We start from the raw sequence: 16,791 nt of genomic DNA, 5'->3' as shown, positions 1-16,791 counted from the left end.
ATGAATGGTCTGAGTCTAATGCTGCTTTCAGACCGCATATCTGGCTTTGACCCTGTATTTGGAAACGTTTCCAAAAACGGGTCTGCCAGATAAAACCCCTTTCACACCGCAGCACTTAAACGGTATATTACCGTTTAAGTGCCGATTTTTTGACACTGGCAGACCCGTTTTTGGAAACATTCCAAATACAGGGTCAAAGCCAGTGCAGCCTTCAGCCCTCCCCTCCATGCAGCTCCCCCCCCTCGCGGGTGTCGACCGAGAGCATGTCGACGCCCCCCGCGCATGTCGACGCCCCCGCGCATGTCGACGCCCCCCCCCCCCCCCCCCCCGCGTGTCGGCGCCCCCCCCCGTGTCGACTTACCCCGTGCCGGTACCTCCGTTGTGGATCCCGGCACTGCAGCTCAGTATGCTCGGAAAGCACTTATGAAAAAAGTGTCTTCCAGAAAATGGCTGCCCCATAGGAAACCCTGTTTAAAAAAACTGTCTTTCGTATGGGGGCAGCCATTTTCTGAAAGACACTTTTTTCATAAGTGCTTTCCGAGCATACTGAGCTGCAGTGCCGGGATCCACAACGGAGGTACCGGCACGGGGTAAGTCGACACGGGGGGCGCCGACACGCGGGGGGGGGGCGTCGTCACGCGCGCGGGGGGTGTCGGCACGCGCGCGGGGGGCTCCAGTGCTGTGAATACTTAATGAGCGCTCATTAAGTATTCACTGTGCTGAATTTAGGACCCAGCTCATTGGCTGGGTCCTAAATACCGTTTCAGAACCGATTTTGAGCCTAAAATACCGGTTCTGAAACGGGTAGGACCCTGCATTTTAACCGGTTAGAAAAAACTTTTTTTTCTAACCGGTTAAGTTGTCCTGCACCTTTCAGACCGCACACATTACCGTTTTAAAACGGTAAAAAAACGTCAATATACCGTTTTTAAAGTGCGGTCTGAAAGGGGCATAATTATGGCCTCTTTTCAAACAAATTATGGTCTCATTCATTACCAGTTTTAAGGAAGGAACAGATGGGTTTAATTGGTATGTGAGTTATAAATGGGACATGCACTTCCTGCTCCTCTTCCATCTGTCTCCTTGCAGTGTGTGCCCTCTGCAGAAGACACTACAGGCAAGTCTGATGGCCATTTACACTCTTCCTAGCTCACTTAATGCATCAATCCCCCTTTTGCGCATACAGTGAGGTTTGACCATGTCTGCATGCACAACATACTGAACGATTGTAGTGCGACAGCTTCTCAAACTGGGGCAGGCTTGCCTACCCTCCCGGAATAGCCAGGAGTCTCCTGAAAATCGTGTCCCCCTCCCGGCCCCCCGGGATGGTGGGTAAGTCTCCCGCAATTTCCTCAGAGCCCTGGCACCCCCTTCCCCGCAACTACAAATGCTGTGATTTGCGCTGTACGGGGGAGAGGTGGGGCAAGCGCGTCTGTCAGATGGCGAGCCGGGCTGCTGGCGGAACGCCAGCTGTGACGTTCTGGTGATTTGCCAGCAAAGAAGAGCCCGGCCCCATCTATAACTATGAACTGGGGCAGATGTATTAAGACTTAACAAGAGAGTATTAAAGATTCCACAGATTTTAGGAGGTAACTAGACTACCTTCAAATGCTTCTGTATTACACATATATTTATTTTTTTATTTATTTACAGTTTCTTATATAGCGCAGCAGATTCCGTTGCGCTTTACAATTGTACTATACAGTACATACTAAAGAATTCATGTTTCCTAAGGCCACATAGGATTATTGAGAATTTTTACTGATGGGTGGATAAATAGAAACTTCTGATTTCAAGTGTCCAATGGTTTCTTTGTGCATTCATCTTAATCGCACTGTGCATGTGTTCTGATGATTGCTGATGTGGGAGGCAGATCAGAAAAGCATGTGGATCTACACCAATTCAATGGGCGGTGAGCGGAGGGGTCACTGGTGTGTTAGTGACTGAATCTAAAGACGCAGTTATTTGACATTAGATTTTGACTATATAGTCAAAATCACATGCAGATCAAACAGGGTTTTTACCTTGCGATCCCGATGCGCGCTCCCGGGACAGCACAAATCGAAACCCAGATAGACAGGGCAGCAATGCCAATCGAATGTAGATTGCTTGAATTGTATGTAAATAGTACAGAGTTAGCAAAGATTGCATAGTACTTGAATCTAAGTCGAATAGCAAAGGAATCTCACCATGTGTACACACCATTAGGCTGACACAGTCCCCACATAACATTGGACCCCTACCATAGGTAGGTCCAATGTACCGGCCGATAGTCCAATAGTAGTGTCCCTCAGAAGATGAAATATGACTAGTGGCAGCTCCAGAAGTGAGGTTGATTGTGAGTCCTGGATGGCTATATTTGGCACTGTTTGGGGTTGCCTCCTTTTCAAACCCCCACTATCCACGGCAGCCTGAAGTGTGGCGAGCGGGCGCGTTAAGCGTCCTCCCGACCTTTTCATACCCCCACTATCCACGTCGACGTGGAGTAGATTTTATATAGTTTAGCGAGCCACCGAGCCCGAAGCTTGGCGAGCGGACGCGGATTACATGTAAGGTCATCCGCGTCCCCTCGCGGGGCTCGCTGCGCTCCCCACACTATATAAAATCAACTCCACGCCGACGTGGATAGTGGGGGTATGAAAAGGTCGGGAGGACGCGTAACGCTGCGCTCGCCACGCTTCGGGCTGCCGTGGATAGTGGGGGTATTTCAGGAACACATTCACACCTGCCTTATCTCACTGACTCCTCCTCTTTCTGCGGCAGGTTAAATATAGTTAATTTGTTTGCAGCCACAACTCATATAATGTACTGCTGACTGACTACAATACCGCTCACTGACTATGCTGGATCGGGAACATCGGAAGCCATGTCGCCCCCGTGTGTACAAACCATTGCTTTATTTTATATGGCACCACAAGAGATCCGCAGTGCCCAGAGTAAATACACAAATAAGCAAACCAGTGACTACAATTGAATACAATAGAGCAGGGGTCCTCAAACTATTTTTTCTGTGACCCCATTAGACACTAAAAATGACAGGACCCCAGCAAGTGACTGCAGAAGGCCATCACATCACATGTGTAGTCAGCAGACAGCACTTACATGGCAGCATTGTGTACACTCTAAATGAGGGGAGAAGTATAAAATAGCAGATAAAAAAACGATTTTCCAGACTCCTTGAATCACTGACTGAGATTAGGAAAGTCATCAGCCTGATGGTCAGCAACATGGAGTCGCGACCCCATGCTGAGAATGTCAGGACCCACAGTTTGAGAACTGCTGCAATAGAGGATAAGTATAGGGTACATAACCATAGCTGCATCTAAAGATAACCCCTTTAGAATGTGATGAATATCCCACCATAATTTGGTTGTTGTGTGGTGAGCATCTTCTCTACATCTTATTTTGTTCCCTTGCTAAACAATTAGCAGCCTGCAAGTTAAAAGGTCAGTAGTAGACTATTACAGGTTGAGTATCCCGTATCCGTTATCCGAATTATTCCGAAAACCATACTTTCCAGAAAGTGGGAAAAAAAATTGTTTAGCTAAAAACTCACCTGGGACATATGTAACAGCACTACTGAGGAAATGATATGTAACTGGCACTGTATATATACAAGACAATGATTGCTTGGCATTCAAATTCAATATCTGAGATAGTACACAAATTTTGTTTCATGTTTTGCAACCTTGTTTTTTGAACAAATAAAATATATTTGTGTGTATTTTATGTGGTAATAAAATATATTTGTGTTTAATTTATGTGTTTATACAGCATAAATGCAAGATACTTCAAAATACATCATTGAAATATTAAAATATTCCAAAATACGGAATAATCCGTTATCCAAAATTCTCCTGGTCCCGAGCATTTTGGATACGGGATACTCAACCTGTATTAGTTTTTGCATAAGAGATTTATAATGGTTGGTTGACAAGGTATACCCAGTATTAGGGACCCCCAGTGACACCGAGACACCTTGAAGTACGGCCTTGGGGCTTAGCCCTATAGCTGCAGATATATGCAACCAAGATCTCTGTATTATCTGATTATTATGTAGCTATTTCTCACTCAAATGTGCAATTGGGATACAAAATGTTTTATTTTTTCATATCCTTAGGGCCCCCTTACAATATGCGATTTGGGACCAATTTACCCGATTCCAAAGAAATCGGGCCAAATAGTATATGTGTGACATCTGATCTGATGCGTGGTCCCATGCACATCGGATCAGAGATCATACATGCTGCCCGTATGATATGTGGATCGGACCCACCTCCCGGAGGCAGGGAACAGGGATCGCATGCAATGATTCGCATGTGATCCTGCCTCCTGGGAAGGTCCCGGGCGGCTCAATGGGGATTGGGTGCGATTTCTCCGAGGGGAGAAGTTGCATAATGTGTGGGGTCCTTAATAAAGAACTAAGTGTCAAAAGGGTTGCGATTTTATATCAAAAGGATAAAAAAAGGAGCAGACTAGATGGGCCAAGTGGTCCTTACCTGCAGTCAAATTCTATGTTTGTATGTAACTAAACTTAGATCCTATTGATATTGGTACATTGAAAAAGTTAATTAATATGAATTTTCTGTCTTTGAAGGAAATCTGGGAACACATATGGAAAAATGCTATGATCGCAAGATTCCAGTGAGCTCCCTTATTATAGAACAGGTGAGGAAACTCTACAGTTTATTTTTAAGTAACATCAAAGGTTACTGTGGAATCATAAGTTATTTGTGTAAACATACCAGCACCTTTTTATACAAAAATTATAATCAATTTTGATTATAGTTAACTTTAACCTACAGTTGGCAAACTGCAGCTAACTGAATCCCTTCCCTGCTGAAGGTTTTCTCATTGGTCCATATTTGTATTTGGTTTCTGTAATTTCCATACAAATTAGACCTTGTGAAATTTACAGAAAATACCATTAAGCTGCTTATTCCTTCTGACACCGTAATAAGCCCAAATTGTGTTTTCTTTATGCAAATTGCAAATAAAATGGAAATACCAGCAAATGTGTCTTCTGCTAATGAACAATATTCTAGTGTTTGTGTACTTACAAGAAGATACGTGGTGATTTGTCAGCTGCATATCTGGTTCAGAGGACTTACTGTTATCCATATAGTCCACAAAAGGTGGACATATACTTTTCAACTTTACCTTTTCATTCGTTGCTTGTGTCCGCATATACTGGCATGGTGATCTTTCTTTTTTTGTTTTATACATGTGAACACCATTGTGAACAGACATGTATTTTGCAAGTGTAATATACATTTTTTGAGATGATGCTAGCAAAATGAGAGTTTATGGAATTTTCAGGGAACATCCACTTCCAATTTTTAATTTGCATGAGATCATTCAGCGCTAATTTTAAGAACGGCTTTGGAATATATATTCAATTTTGCTATTCTGTTAAACTCTCTGCCGATATTTAGTTCAAAATGTGTTTGTGTTTGTTTCTTTTCCTTCAGTTTATTGACAATATTAGATGCAGAGAAGAAATCGAACTAGGTGAATACTACCTGTACAAGTAAGTTCTGTTATCTGATGCTGATAAATAGCTTTTCCACTAACAAGGCTTACTTTAAAGCACTAATGCACTGAAAAGCAAGGCAGTCTTCATATATAGAATGACCTTGATTTTATATAAGTTGTGTACAGTATGTTAATTAGTAAAGACATTTTCATGATAACATGTAATGTGAAACCTTGCCCAGTGATAACATGGTTCCCACTAAACATATTAGTGTTCTAGCGAGCTCTTTATAACACAGGGAGCATTCTAGCGAGCTCTGTGCGACACAGGGAGCGTTCTAGCGCGCTGAGTGCAGCACAGGGAGCGTTCTAGCATTCTATTGACCAATTGAAGTCTCCTGTGTTGCATGCTATTAAATTGTCTTTATTTAAGTTCTTCTGTTACTCAGTAGGGGGAGATTCTTATTTCTTATTATATTTTTTTATTAAATAATAGAAAAAAAATCCATGCACCTTTAACTTTTTATGTTAATAAATGCTGGATGGTAGATTGTTATGAACTTAGTGCTATGCATCTCATAATCAAGTCGAGCATTGTGTCCATTCATACCCCTTTTACACCAGCCTAAATTCCCGGGTTTAGTCCTGGAACAACCCGGGACTAGCTCTGGTGTGAAAGGTTCCAGGGACAAATTCCCGGATTAATTTGCCGGCAATTCAATCCTGCTAGGTAGCAGGGTTGCTCCCGGGTCCTTCCAGGGTTACTGGCTGGTGTGAAAGGTGCAGGGACATGTCCCTGCTTCCCGTGTTGCCTCTGCTAGTGCTGATTTGCTAGCAGGGCAACTTCCTTTTGTGGTGGACACTCACAGACACACCCAGAGACAGCATACAGCGTGCAGGGAGACAGTGTGCATGTTCTGTAGCACCACAGACCCCAGAAGTGTGTTTTATCCCCTGAAAGCCTTCAATGTGTGCCATGTCTTGGACAAATGAGGAGGTGAGAGGGTTATTAATCATTACTAGATTGTAAGCTCCTCCGAGTAGGGCCCTCTTCCCTCCTGTTGTCAAAGCCCACTTCTCTTCACATTTCACTCACAGCTCTCCTTTACTCCAACACTCAGTGACCATCTTCGTCTGCATACTCCTCTCCATCATTGGCCTCAAGCCTCTAGTTGTATGTTGATTGAGTCCTCACTACTTATATCCAAGCTGTAATGTGTATTGAACTGTGGTGCTCTTTATTTGTACTGTATTTTTGTTATTTATTCAATGTTATGCCAAGTTTTGTCTCCCTGTATTGTTCCTTTGTACGGTGCTGCGAAACACTTGTGGCGCCTTATAAATAAAATTATAATAATAATTAGAGGGGAAGATGCTTTCATATGCCTTTTAATTTGTTTTATACAAGCAAACAAAGGCTGAAACACTACAAATGTTTTGTGTCTTAATTATTAATAATCAATAATCTAATGTGAGCCTAAAAAAGGCCATTTTCAATGCTATTCTCATAGAAATGCAGGGTCATCCCGGGTTCAGTGTGAAAGGTGCCGACCCGGGTTGTCCCTGCTTAAAAAGCATGTGTGAATGGGTCCCAACCCGGCAATGTCCCTGCTTGTCCCGGGAATGTAATTCCTGGGTTTGTCTCTGCATTTCTGGTGTGAAAGGGGTATCAGTCTGTATACACAGATTTATAATGTAAGTAAAAAAAAAAAAACACCTAGCAAAACTGCTGGGATGTGTTGTTCTACAACAGCTGGGAGCCAAAGGTTCCCCATCCCTGACCTAGACACTGTCTGTCAGCTATCAGGATACCTATCTGTCTGTGCGTATATATAGTTAGTGCCTGGAGGAGACATGGCAGCAGGGACAGAAGTGCACAGAACTGACGAGGAGCACATGTCGGGTTCAAAGTGTGTTCCTCTTACTAGCATGGCCAGCAGTATTCTGTAATGATTTACTGTTCCAGTGTCCTGCTGTGCTAGGCAAAAAATTATAGTCACAACCCATCATCACTAGCCTGGTACCCACCCCTAATGCCACACCAGTGCTTTTGGCTGCTGCACAGCAGCGTCTCTTCCTGATGGTGCCACTGTACGCAGCTATCCCTACTGGCTGTGTCTCTCCCAGGTCTGCTTCTTGGTTACCCCTACACAGCTGGCACCCAGAGGCCGATGACTCCATTGCCTACGGGGCTTCTGCCACTACTTGTGTGAGTTTCGCACACGTGCAGAAGCTGCCTGATAGAAGCTGAGCTCCGATCGTTGCAGCTGGCCCTACGGAGGGGTAATGGGGCCACTGGAGGGACAACAGGACCTGGCCAAGCAGGACAGTTTTTGGAAAAAAAAAAATTCTATTTATGTTGATGTTTATGTCATCCTCAAAGCTAGACTTTAAAACTTCTGCACACTGGGTTGATTCTGAGTTAGTATCAAAGCAAATACATGTGCACATAACTGTGTATGTGGACAAAGCATGTTTTGTATGCATGTAGGATAATACTGGCTGCTTCTTCATGTAACCCACCAATGCTGAACAGCTTTATTACACTGCAATTTACATCTGCGTTTGGACACACCAATCTCCAGTCTAAGAGGTAAATTGACTAAGATGGGATTTTTATTGAAGATGAGATGTTTCCTATAGCAACCAGTCAGATTGTACTTTTTATTTATTATCTTCTAGATTGAGGTGCTAAATAAATAAGAACTGATTGGTTTCCCATAGCAACATCCCATCTTCAATAGAACTCCCGTTTAGTAAATGTGCCGCTAAATGTCTTTGCCCATCTGATATCTGCTTGCTGGGCCTGATTCAGATACCGAATCTGCTGCTCATGTCGCAAAGGGGCAGATTTATTAAGCTCGGTGAAGTGATAAAGTGTCTGGTTTTTATCACCGGCCAATCAGCTTCTAACTGTGTAGTTACAGGCTTGGTTTGAAAAATGACAGGTAAGAGCTGATTGGCCGGTGATAAAAAACAGACAATTTATCACTTCACCAAGCTTAATAAATCTACCCCATAGTATCGAAGTAGAACGACATTGGACATTAGTTGATCAACAATCGGCAGCTACAGTATTTGTAGTGGTGGTGACGACAGGTGTCTAGGCCATGGTCTCTGGCTTTGTACTGAGATTTCCTGGCCTTTGGTTTCTCCTGCAGCTGACAGTGTCACAGGTGATCCGATGTTGCATCCTAGGATGCAGCACAGATCTCTAATGCAAGGAGAAGCTGTCCACGTGCATTACCATATGAGTACGGTGCATCACTGCTGCTTCCAAGGATTCTGCAGCAAAGCTCACTCCAACTTCCTCCGAATTAGGCCCACTGTGCAGTGCACCATGGTTTAGCTAAGGTACGCCATTACTTGTTCTGTTTTGCTTTGTTGTCTACTCAGAATCTGACCCTTTGTTTTGGCATTTGACCAATCTGTGTCCCTGCCCTTGAAATAATGCCACCTACGCTATGATGGGCTGTCAGCCAAAAATGTTCTATAGCTGTGACATGCTTACATTATATAGTGATCAATACAGTGTCCTCTCACACATCAGCGTGCGCATGAAAAGAGAAGCGTGTGCAAATTAAGTCAGTCTAAACCTTATATGCATCAATTGGTGATACAAACCTTCTCGTATGCCTATAATCAAAATCTAAAGTGGGAATCATCTCCTAACCTTGTCCCTTTACAGTATTAGTTACAGGGACGCAGCGTGTTCTACTTACAAGCTCGCTCGCTTTTGGGTGAAATGCATTGCAAGCAAGATTGTCACACTGCACACTGAAATAATACATGTCCCAATAAAACACCAGTGATGTTTCCGTTCAAGGTGAAATCCTTCACTATTTCAGTTTATTTGTGCATAGTGTGCAATTGGTGGAGCATGTACTTTTCCTGCTTATTATATAGTCAGGATAAATACAAGACCAAAACCCATCTATTGTACTGATTTAATAACCATTACAGTTCTGGTATTGCTGCCATTTCCCATCAGCCCTGAAACGATTGCCAAACAGTAGCACAAGGCACCAGGCGTGTAGAGCCAGGCTTCCTTTTAATGGGCACAACTTGACAATGCCTCCAGAAACTGCACATACTTGTCTAACTAAAGTCTCAGCTGTGACCTTTCAAAGTGACAATATGCCGTCCTCCTTCTGAACAAACATGTAGTAGCTAAGCCGGAGACTTGTTAAAAAAAATAAAATAAAAAAAGATTACTAAATATTTTTTTTTAATTCATTCTATGTAATTTTGAGTGCACATTAGGCCGACGGATTGGCTGGACACCATCTGCCGATCAGTAATTGCTGGGGCGCGCACACACACAGCACGATGTATTGTTATTTTGCCCATCAGGCGTGCTGCAGACTGAAGGTATGTCTGTGAATGATGTCATTCAGACATGTCACTGGTACACGCCCATGATATGATGTCCTTTCAATTGAATGCCTGATAGGCCAGTGTGTACCCAGTTTATTTATACTTGGTGAAGATGCATTACTGTTTGTTTTTCCCTGTCACTGACCTCCCATACATATTGCAGTATTATGGCCTTTACTTTCTCAAAATATTTGATTATCTGCATTCATGTAAATAGGAAATTAGGATAGACTTCCATGCGCGCTCCTCCCTGCAGCTAGATGCAACACCTTAAAATGGCTGATGTAACCCACAGTCTGCAGCATATATAGCCGTATATAAAGATGTAAGTTACAAAATAATGAGCGGCCACTGATCAACTGAGAGCTTTATCGCATGTAGAAATGTCACATCAAGTGTCAAATCTTAAGTGAGCCCTGCTGGGGGAGCTCAAGGAGAATTGGTCCAAGTCAGACTGGTGTATGGGGGGGCTATTGGCTTGCGGTTTACCATCAAGCTGTTACCATGCAGCTTTAGAAAATTTTTGTTTAACTAAACATAACATCAGCCTCAATGATCTGGGTCTAACAATAGGAGCCAGTTCTGTGCGTCCCTGAACGAGTTTGTTTCTGTCTTTCTGAGTATAGGCCATTCATCTTTTTGACATATTTGCAACCTAAAAACTGTACTCTTTTAGTCCAGCAGGGGGCTCTGTTGTACTCATTGTAACTGTCTGGTGTACATACATTTATGCTGAAGTTTTTTTCCGTTTTCATGGGTATTTTATTTAATAATTGTGCAGTGAGCGGCCTCTGTATATGCTGTAATAGCATGCCTGCATAGATATGTACACATGCAGCATTTTGTGCATTGCGAGCCTGATCACTTATTTATGACTCTTATAGTAATACATAATGCTTTTCTCATGATGGAAGCTGAAAATGCAGCTGTTCAGAAAATGAAGCTGCAAACCTCCTTGAGCTTCTTTTCTGATTTATTTTTCATATACTGTATCTGAAGATTTTAAGGTTTGAACAACGAAAAGAATTACGATGGAACATTTACTAACCTCTAAGTCATCATTGTTCTAAGCAGAAGCATAGAAAGTAATCTTAACCTGCTAGAAGACTTCACTAATTACATGGAGAGTATTGTGGGTGGGGAAACGGAATAGTAAATACAGGGTTTCTCCTATTGATATATAGTAATCTGCTGATGCAGAGAAATGTGTTCTTACCACTATAGGTCAGGACAATTCTGTTTTCCCATTTTTTTAAGACAACAGTTGCTCTTTATATATGTGTTTATTTGGGGTTCTTCCTGTGGATAAAATAGGGGTTATTAGTGCTAGGCTCATTAATGACGATTCAAATAATTATCTCCATTAATGTGGGAGGGGGGCATAGTGGCATTGCGGAGGTGCATAGAGACCTTGGGCCTTATTCTAGTTCACTCTTTCTGACAAAATCCTTCTTAGATGGACAAAAGCATGTGCACTGCAGGTGGGGCAGATGTAACTTGTGCAGAGAGAATTAGATGTGGGTGAGTTATTTTGTTTCTGTGCAGGGTAAATACTGGCTGCTTTATTTTTACACTGCAATATAGATCTCACTTTGAAGTAAAACCCCACCCAAACCTAACTCTCTCTGCACAAGTTATATCTGCCCCCCTGCAGTGCACATGGTTTTGTCCATCTAAGAAGGATTTTGTCAGAAAGAGTGAACTAGAATAAGGCCCCTTGCTCCCCTCCAAAAATGGCCACCGCCATTGAGAAGACCTTTTAGAAGTACTCCTGCACCTCTAGTGGCCGTCTTTGGAGGGGCGCTGGGTTTCTAATGCTCTCATAGACTCTGCAGCTCCGATTCTCCCCCCCCCCCCCCCCTAATTAAAAGACAGATCTCCTCCTGGGCAATGAGCATCTAACCCCCTATAGCAGCGAGCATGTCTACCCCCCCCCCCCTTGCAATGAGCATTTAACCCCCTATGGCAGCAAGCATGTTTTCCTCCCTTGCAAGGAGCATTTAACAGTCTATGGCAGCAAGCATGTATTCCATCTGGCATTGAGCATTTAACCCCTATGGCAGCAAGCATGTATTCTCCCCCCTGGCAATGAGCATGTAACCCCCTATGGCAGCAAGCATGTATCCTCCCCCTGGCAATGAGCATTTAACCCCCTATGGCAGCAAGCATGTATTCCTCCCCCTATGGCAATGACTATGCAATCCCCCTTGGCAACAAGCAATGAGATTGTATATAAGAGGCACTTATGTGCCCAACAATGCCATTAGATTAATTTTAGCACACAATTTTTTTGCTTTTTATTACTACTCTATTCCATCTATTCAAACGATCCCTCTCTCATTCGCTGATTCATAACTCTCCCTCCTATCTCTCATCTCCTGTCTTTCATACTCTCCCTCTTTGTCGTGATCGTTACATGAATGTCTCTTGTGTGGTAGTTTGTGCCACACAGCAATGGGTTTTCCTGGAGCGTGTGGCCTACTGACTGTGATGCTGAGTGCCACCCACACAGAAGTCTCTGTTACTTTTGGAAATACAGTGCTAGCAGTTATTACATCACCCAGGGTATGACACTATTATGGTACAGAACTGAGATTTGGGTGACGGGGGGGTGGAGCTCCTGCAGACAGCATAGGAGATGGGAGGGGGGGATGGGACAGTGGTCTCGTTAGGTGTGGTATATTAGTTGTGTCTAAAATGATTTTGGTCATTATGCACGAGGTCAACACAAGCAAATGGTCAACATGAGTTTTTTGTGATTGGGAACAGTAAATATAAAAAGTTAAAATTGGGGAAAGAAAATTCAGAAAAACTTATGTCTACCTTTTCTTGTGCCGACCATAACTAGGTTAAACTAGACATTGTCGACATACCATTCGTATCCCTTTTTTTTTTTTTCATTTAGGTTTTTATTAGTTTTAGAGTTAACAACATTTGACACATTAAGTATACATTACTAATTAAGATAGTACTACAAATAATATAGGGACATACTGTAGATCACAACAAAATAAAAATAGAACACCACTTTATATAATACAAATGATAAGGGACAGTGAGGTGCCGCTACTACACATTTTACCAACAATTTATCTTAACTTGATTAATATTACTGCTAACATCATAGCATTGAAATATAAGTTGTTACAATCCATAGGGGTGGCATACTGACACATGTGCAGTCATATGTATCAGCTGATCTTCCATCCTGATCAGACCTTTTAGGTAACGGGTTTATACCTCACACCCAGCATAGGGGTAATATTGCAACGCCACATGATGAAACTATATTTATTGCTTCCGGTCCCTGGTCACACTGGAAAAGGTTATAAATCGCCTTCAAATGCTAGGCTAGCACCCATTATTCGGACTACATATTTCTTAGCCCTTAAATTGTACTGAGTTACCCTCCATCACTTTTAACACATTATGCACTTATTCAAAAAAAAGGGATAAAGTATTCTACCAAGTGCGCACTAGCAGCTGAGGTGTGTAAAACCCCTGGGGTGTATCTCAGGCACCCAAACAAGACAAATGAATGTAACAAAAGGTTGGGGTAACCCTCCACCAGGGAAAGGGAAGTAACCTTTTATTGTTATCTAGCGCTGGTGGAGGGTTACCCCAACCTTTTGTTACATTATGCACTTAGCCTATCAGTTTAAACACTATTTAACAGCACAAATATCTACCCCTATCATTAATATCAAACATAATCATCAATTAGTAACTTCTATAACTATATAACATTGTATTATAATCATATTACTGTGATAAACCAAAAATATACAAACCTATACATACCGTGACAATCATGCAACCTACTATTCCCCCCCGTCTTTAATTGGTGATATGACCTCCCAATCTATAATTCGATTCATACCATCTGTGCCGTATTTTGTTATTTACTTTCATTTTTCCTTGTAATATATATGTATTTTTCGTGTCTAACTATGACATTAACCATAGACAGTCGTCATGTGAAACCAGGACTGTTTTTAGAGAGCCATGAGCTATCCTCACTTTAGTTAGAGCACAGAAATTAATTCTATACACTTTATCATTTGGATTTTTTGTGCCTACCACAATTATATTCATCACACAGACTTTAGAGGATACAGCACTGGGTATGCCTGTATTAATTAGAACTTGCATAACCTTACCCCAAAATTCTTCCAAGACCCAGCATTCCCATATTTAATACCAAAAGGTACCCATCTCATTATTGCATTTAGGGCATAGTACCGATGTTCTACCCCAAATTTTAACAATGACCTGTTTGAATTGTTGAACCCTTATTGAGTTTGTCACATTTTGCACCGAGGCCTTCGCCACCTCCCTTTCTTCTAAGGTCAGAGGACCAATATCAGTTGAAAAATTTTTCTTTCATCTTGACCAGCCCATCATCGAACATAAAGTCTTACATGAAATTTTATAGTCTTGATACCCATTTCCTCTTGCCCACTTCCTTTTTAGAACTTTTTTAATAGGGGATATGGAGAAGTTTAAAATTAAGCCATCAAACTGTGCTGTCAAGGAACTTCTTAGCTATAAAAGGATACCAATCCTTTTGTTAGTTTTATAGATGTGACAATATGTTTCGTAAGTGTAATATTACGCAATACTTACCTTTTTGGTAATAAAAAAGGGAGTATTTTTGTTTATGGAGTTATTGATTTATTTATTGTAAGCATGTAAGTCAACCAGCGTTCGTTCCTCCACAAAACACCACAATGTGAAGCGGCCTCACTGCCGTGATATACTGTGGTATATGATTCAGTCTAATTAGTCTGTTCTGTTGGCACAAATGTGTGAGACCGCGCCACACATACAAAAAGCTTTTTATTTGATTGCAGCTGTGTCTGTGCTGTGACAGGACTGCGAGTGTCAGGGAAACACGCACACACAAATTACATTATGTCATACATTACTCAATGTTTACTTAAGGAAGGAGAAAAAATCAAGGAAGCTAATTCTATTTAAACTAGAGGACTATTGTGCTGCTTGGAAGCCGGTCTGCTGGTAGAACATGGCAATCAGCACAGAAAGTGCTTTTACCAGCCGCCAAACAGGGCAGCACAATAAGCTGCAAACAAAGGCCTGTGGAACACAGTACCAACTCTGTAACTAAATGCTGAAGCTTTATTAAAGCAAGCACATAACAAAACAAATGCTGTTTGCTTTTAAAAAGAGTAACTTTTTTTTGTCTTCAATTTATTTTTTTAAAGCATGAATGATCATGTTAATTTTCCATTCTGGAGATTTTAATTTCTGAGATTTGGGCCCTTTTCAACTGATTTTGACGGATCGGACAAGTAATTGGGTGAAAAGTGTTAAATTGTATGTGTTTCACCTCTGATCCGATTCACGGTCTTGTGCGCATCAGATCTGAGCCGGCGATTGCAACAGCTGCCGTAAAGATTTATCGCAGCCATGGCTTTGATCGCATACAATGCATTGTATGCAAGAGGACCGTATGCAATCTTGCCTCCCGAGGAGTTCAAGGGAAATCGCATGCTACTACAAGCCCCCGAGAAGTGGCTTAAGTGTATGAGAGCCTTAACATGCATCACTGTTGCCTGAAGTATTACCCCTTGTAAGTAACCTGGTGCATAACATAAGAATCAGAAGCTGCAGTGGCCATATTTGGAGCTTCTGATTGGTCCCACTCACATTGCACTTCCCCCTGTTTTCACAGATAATGGTATCCAGGTAAAAACAGCTGCATTGGCCAGACCCCAGGTCTCTAAGAGGAAGGGGAAGAAGCTAATAGAGTCCAAAATGTTAATGCAGCAGATACATTTCATAAACACTTTATTCTGCTCTTCAAAGTGTTCAAACCAGCCAGCACTGCAGAAAATGTTTCTACATACACGTGTTTTGCTTTGCTTACAAAACCTGTATCTGGACCATAGATCCTGATTCAGCGGTGCATGCACCACTAAAGTCAGATGTATTGCATCAGTGTTTGCTACTGCACAGTCTCTTTGCAAACATGGCCTGATTCAAAACTGCAACCCCCGGCAGTGGTGTGCAGGGGGCACCCCGCACAAATTTGCGGGGCACATCACTAAAGTGCTTCACTACACAGTGAAGCACTGGCGTTGCAGCCTAGCTGTGAAGCCAGACGCATGCTGAGAATGTTTCGAGTTGCAGCGGCTGCGAGTGATGTCATGCAGCCGCTGTAGCCCAGAGACGCCTGTGTTTTCTGGACTGCTCTCAGAAATTGCCTATGTCTCTTCCCTGCAACGCTGCTTTGCTACCCTCTGTTCGGATCTTAAACTGTGATTGAGTTGCGATCACAATTTGAGTGTTCGCGCATGTGCAAATCTGCATTTGTATGGACACGGAGCTCAATTCAGACCCAGTCGCAGTTTTAATTTCAGAGGTGTATTAAAAATTTAGTGGATGGTGACTGGGAGGTGTTTCAGTGCACGCGCAGAGATGGCCCAACTTATGACAATGTTTTGGGAGTGTTGTGGGCATAGCAGGGAAAGCGGTTGTACTGTATACACAACCGCTTATGAAGGAGGCTGTACTTGGATAGAGGTCCTGCATCTACCATAAGGATTGCTCAACAGATGGTGGTTTCTGAAGACTCATCCATCGGCATTAGAACATGTACAGAAGCTGCTAGTGTACATTTCAATCCTTGCACATCCAGATTTGTAACGGCATCTGCATGAAGTCACGGGCAGGCGAATGCTAATTGGCGCGGCTGTGGGCTGTTGCGCAGCGGCCCCTTAGTATATTATTAGCCATTTAAGATGCTAAATTTGGCCAACCGCAGCCCCGTTGCCCTCTTACCCAAACTGCATACTTTTTCCTGAATTTTGCACCTTAAGTTGCTAATAGTGCAGTGGTTCCCAAACTTTTTTGAACCACGTCACCCTTGAGTATCAGAATATTTTTCATGGCACCCCTAGGTCAAAAATTTGTTGT

The 16,791-nt window shown here is 42.5% G+C and overlaps 1 protein-coding gene across 1 annotated transcript in view; it reads left to right on the top strand.

Moving 5' to 3' along the window:
- The window catches only part of MRPS27 (mitochondrial ribosomal protein S27), an 87,526-nt gene that overhangs the window by 20,713 nt on the left and 50,022 nt on the right, over positions 1 to 16,791 (top strand). Inside the window, exons 3-4 of the mRNA XM_083151888.1 lie at positions 4,598 to 4,668; positions 5,472 to 5,530. Of these exons, the coding sequence (XP_083008014.1) occupies positions 4,598 to 4,668; positions 5,472 to 5,530 (130 nt within the window). The remainder of the gene's footprint in view (positions 1 to 4,597; positions 4,669 to 5,471; positions 5,531 to 16,791) is intronic.

This window comes from Crinia signifera, chromosome 1, assembly GCF_055691185.1.
Source record: "Crinia signifera chromosome 1, ASM5569118v1, whole genome shotgun sequence".
Lineage (NCBI taxonomy): Eukaryota > Metazoa > Chordata > Amphibia > Anura > Myobatrachidae > Crinia > Crinia signifera.
This window is presented reverse-complemented; position numbering and strand designations above follow the sequence as displayed.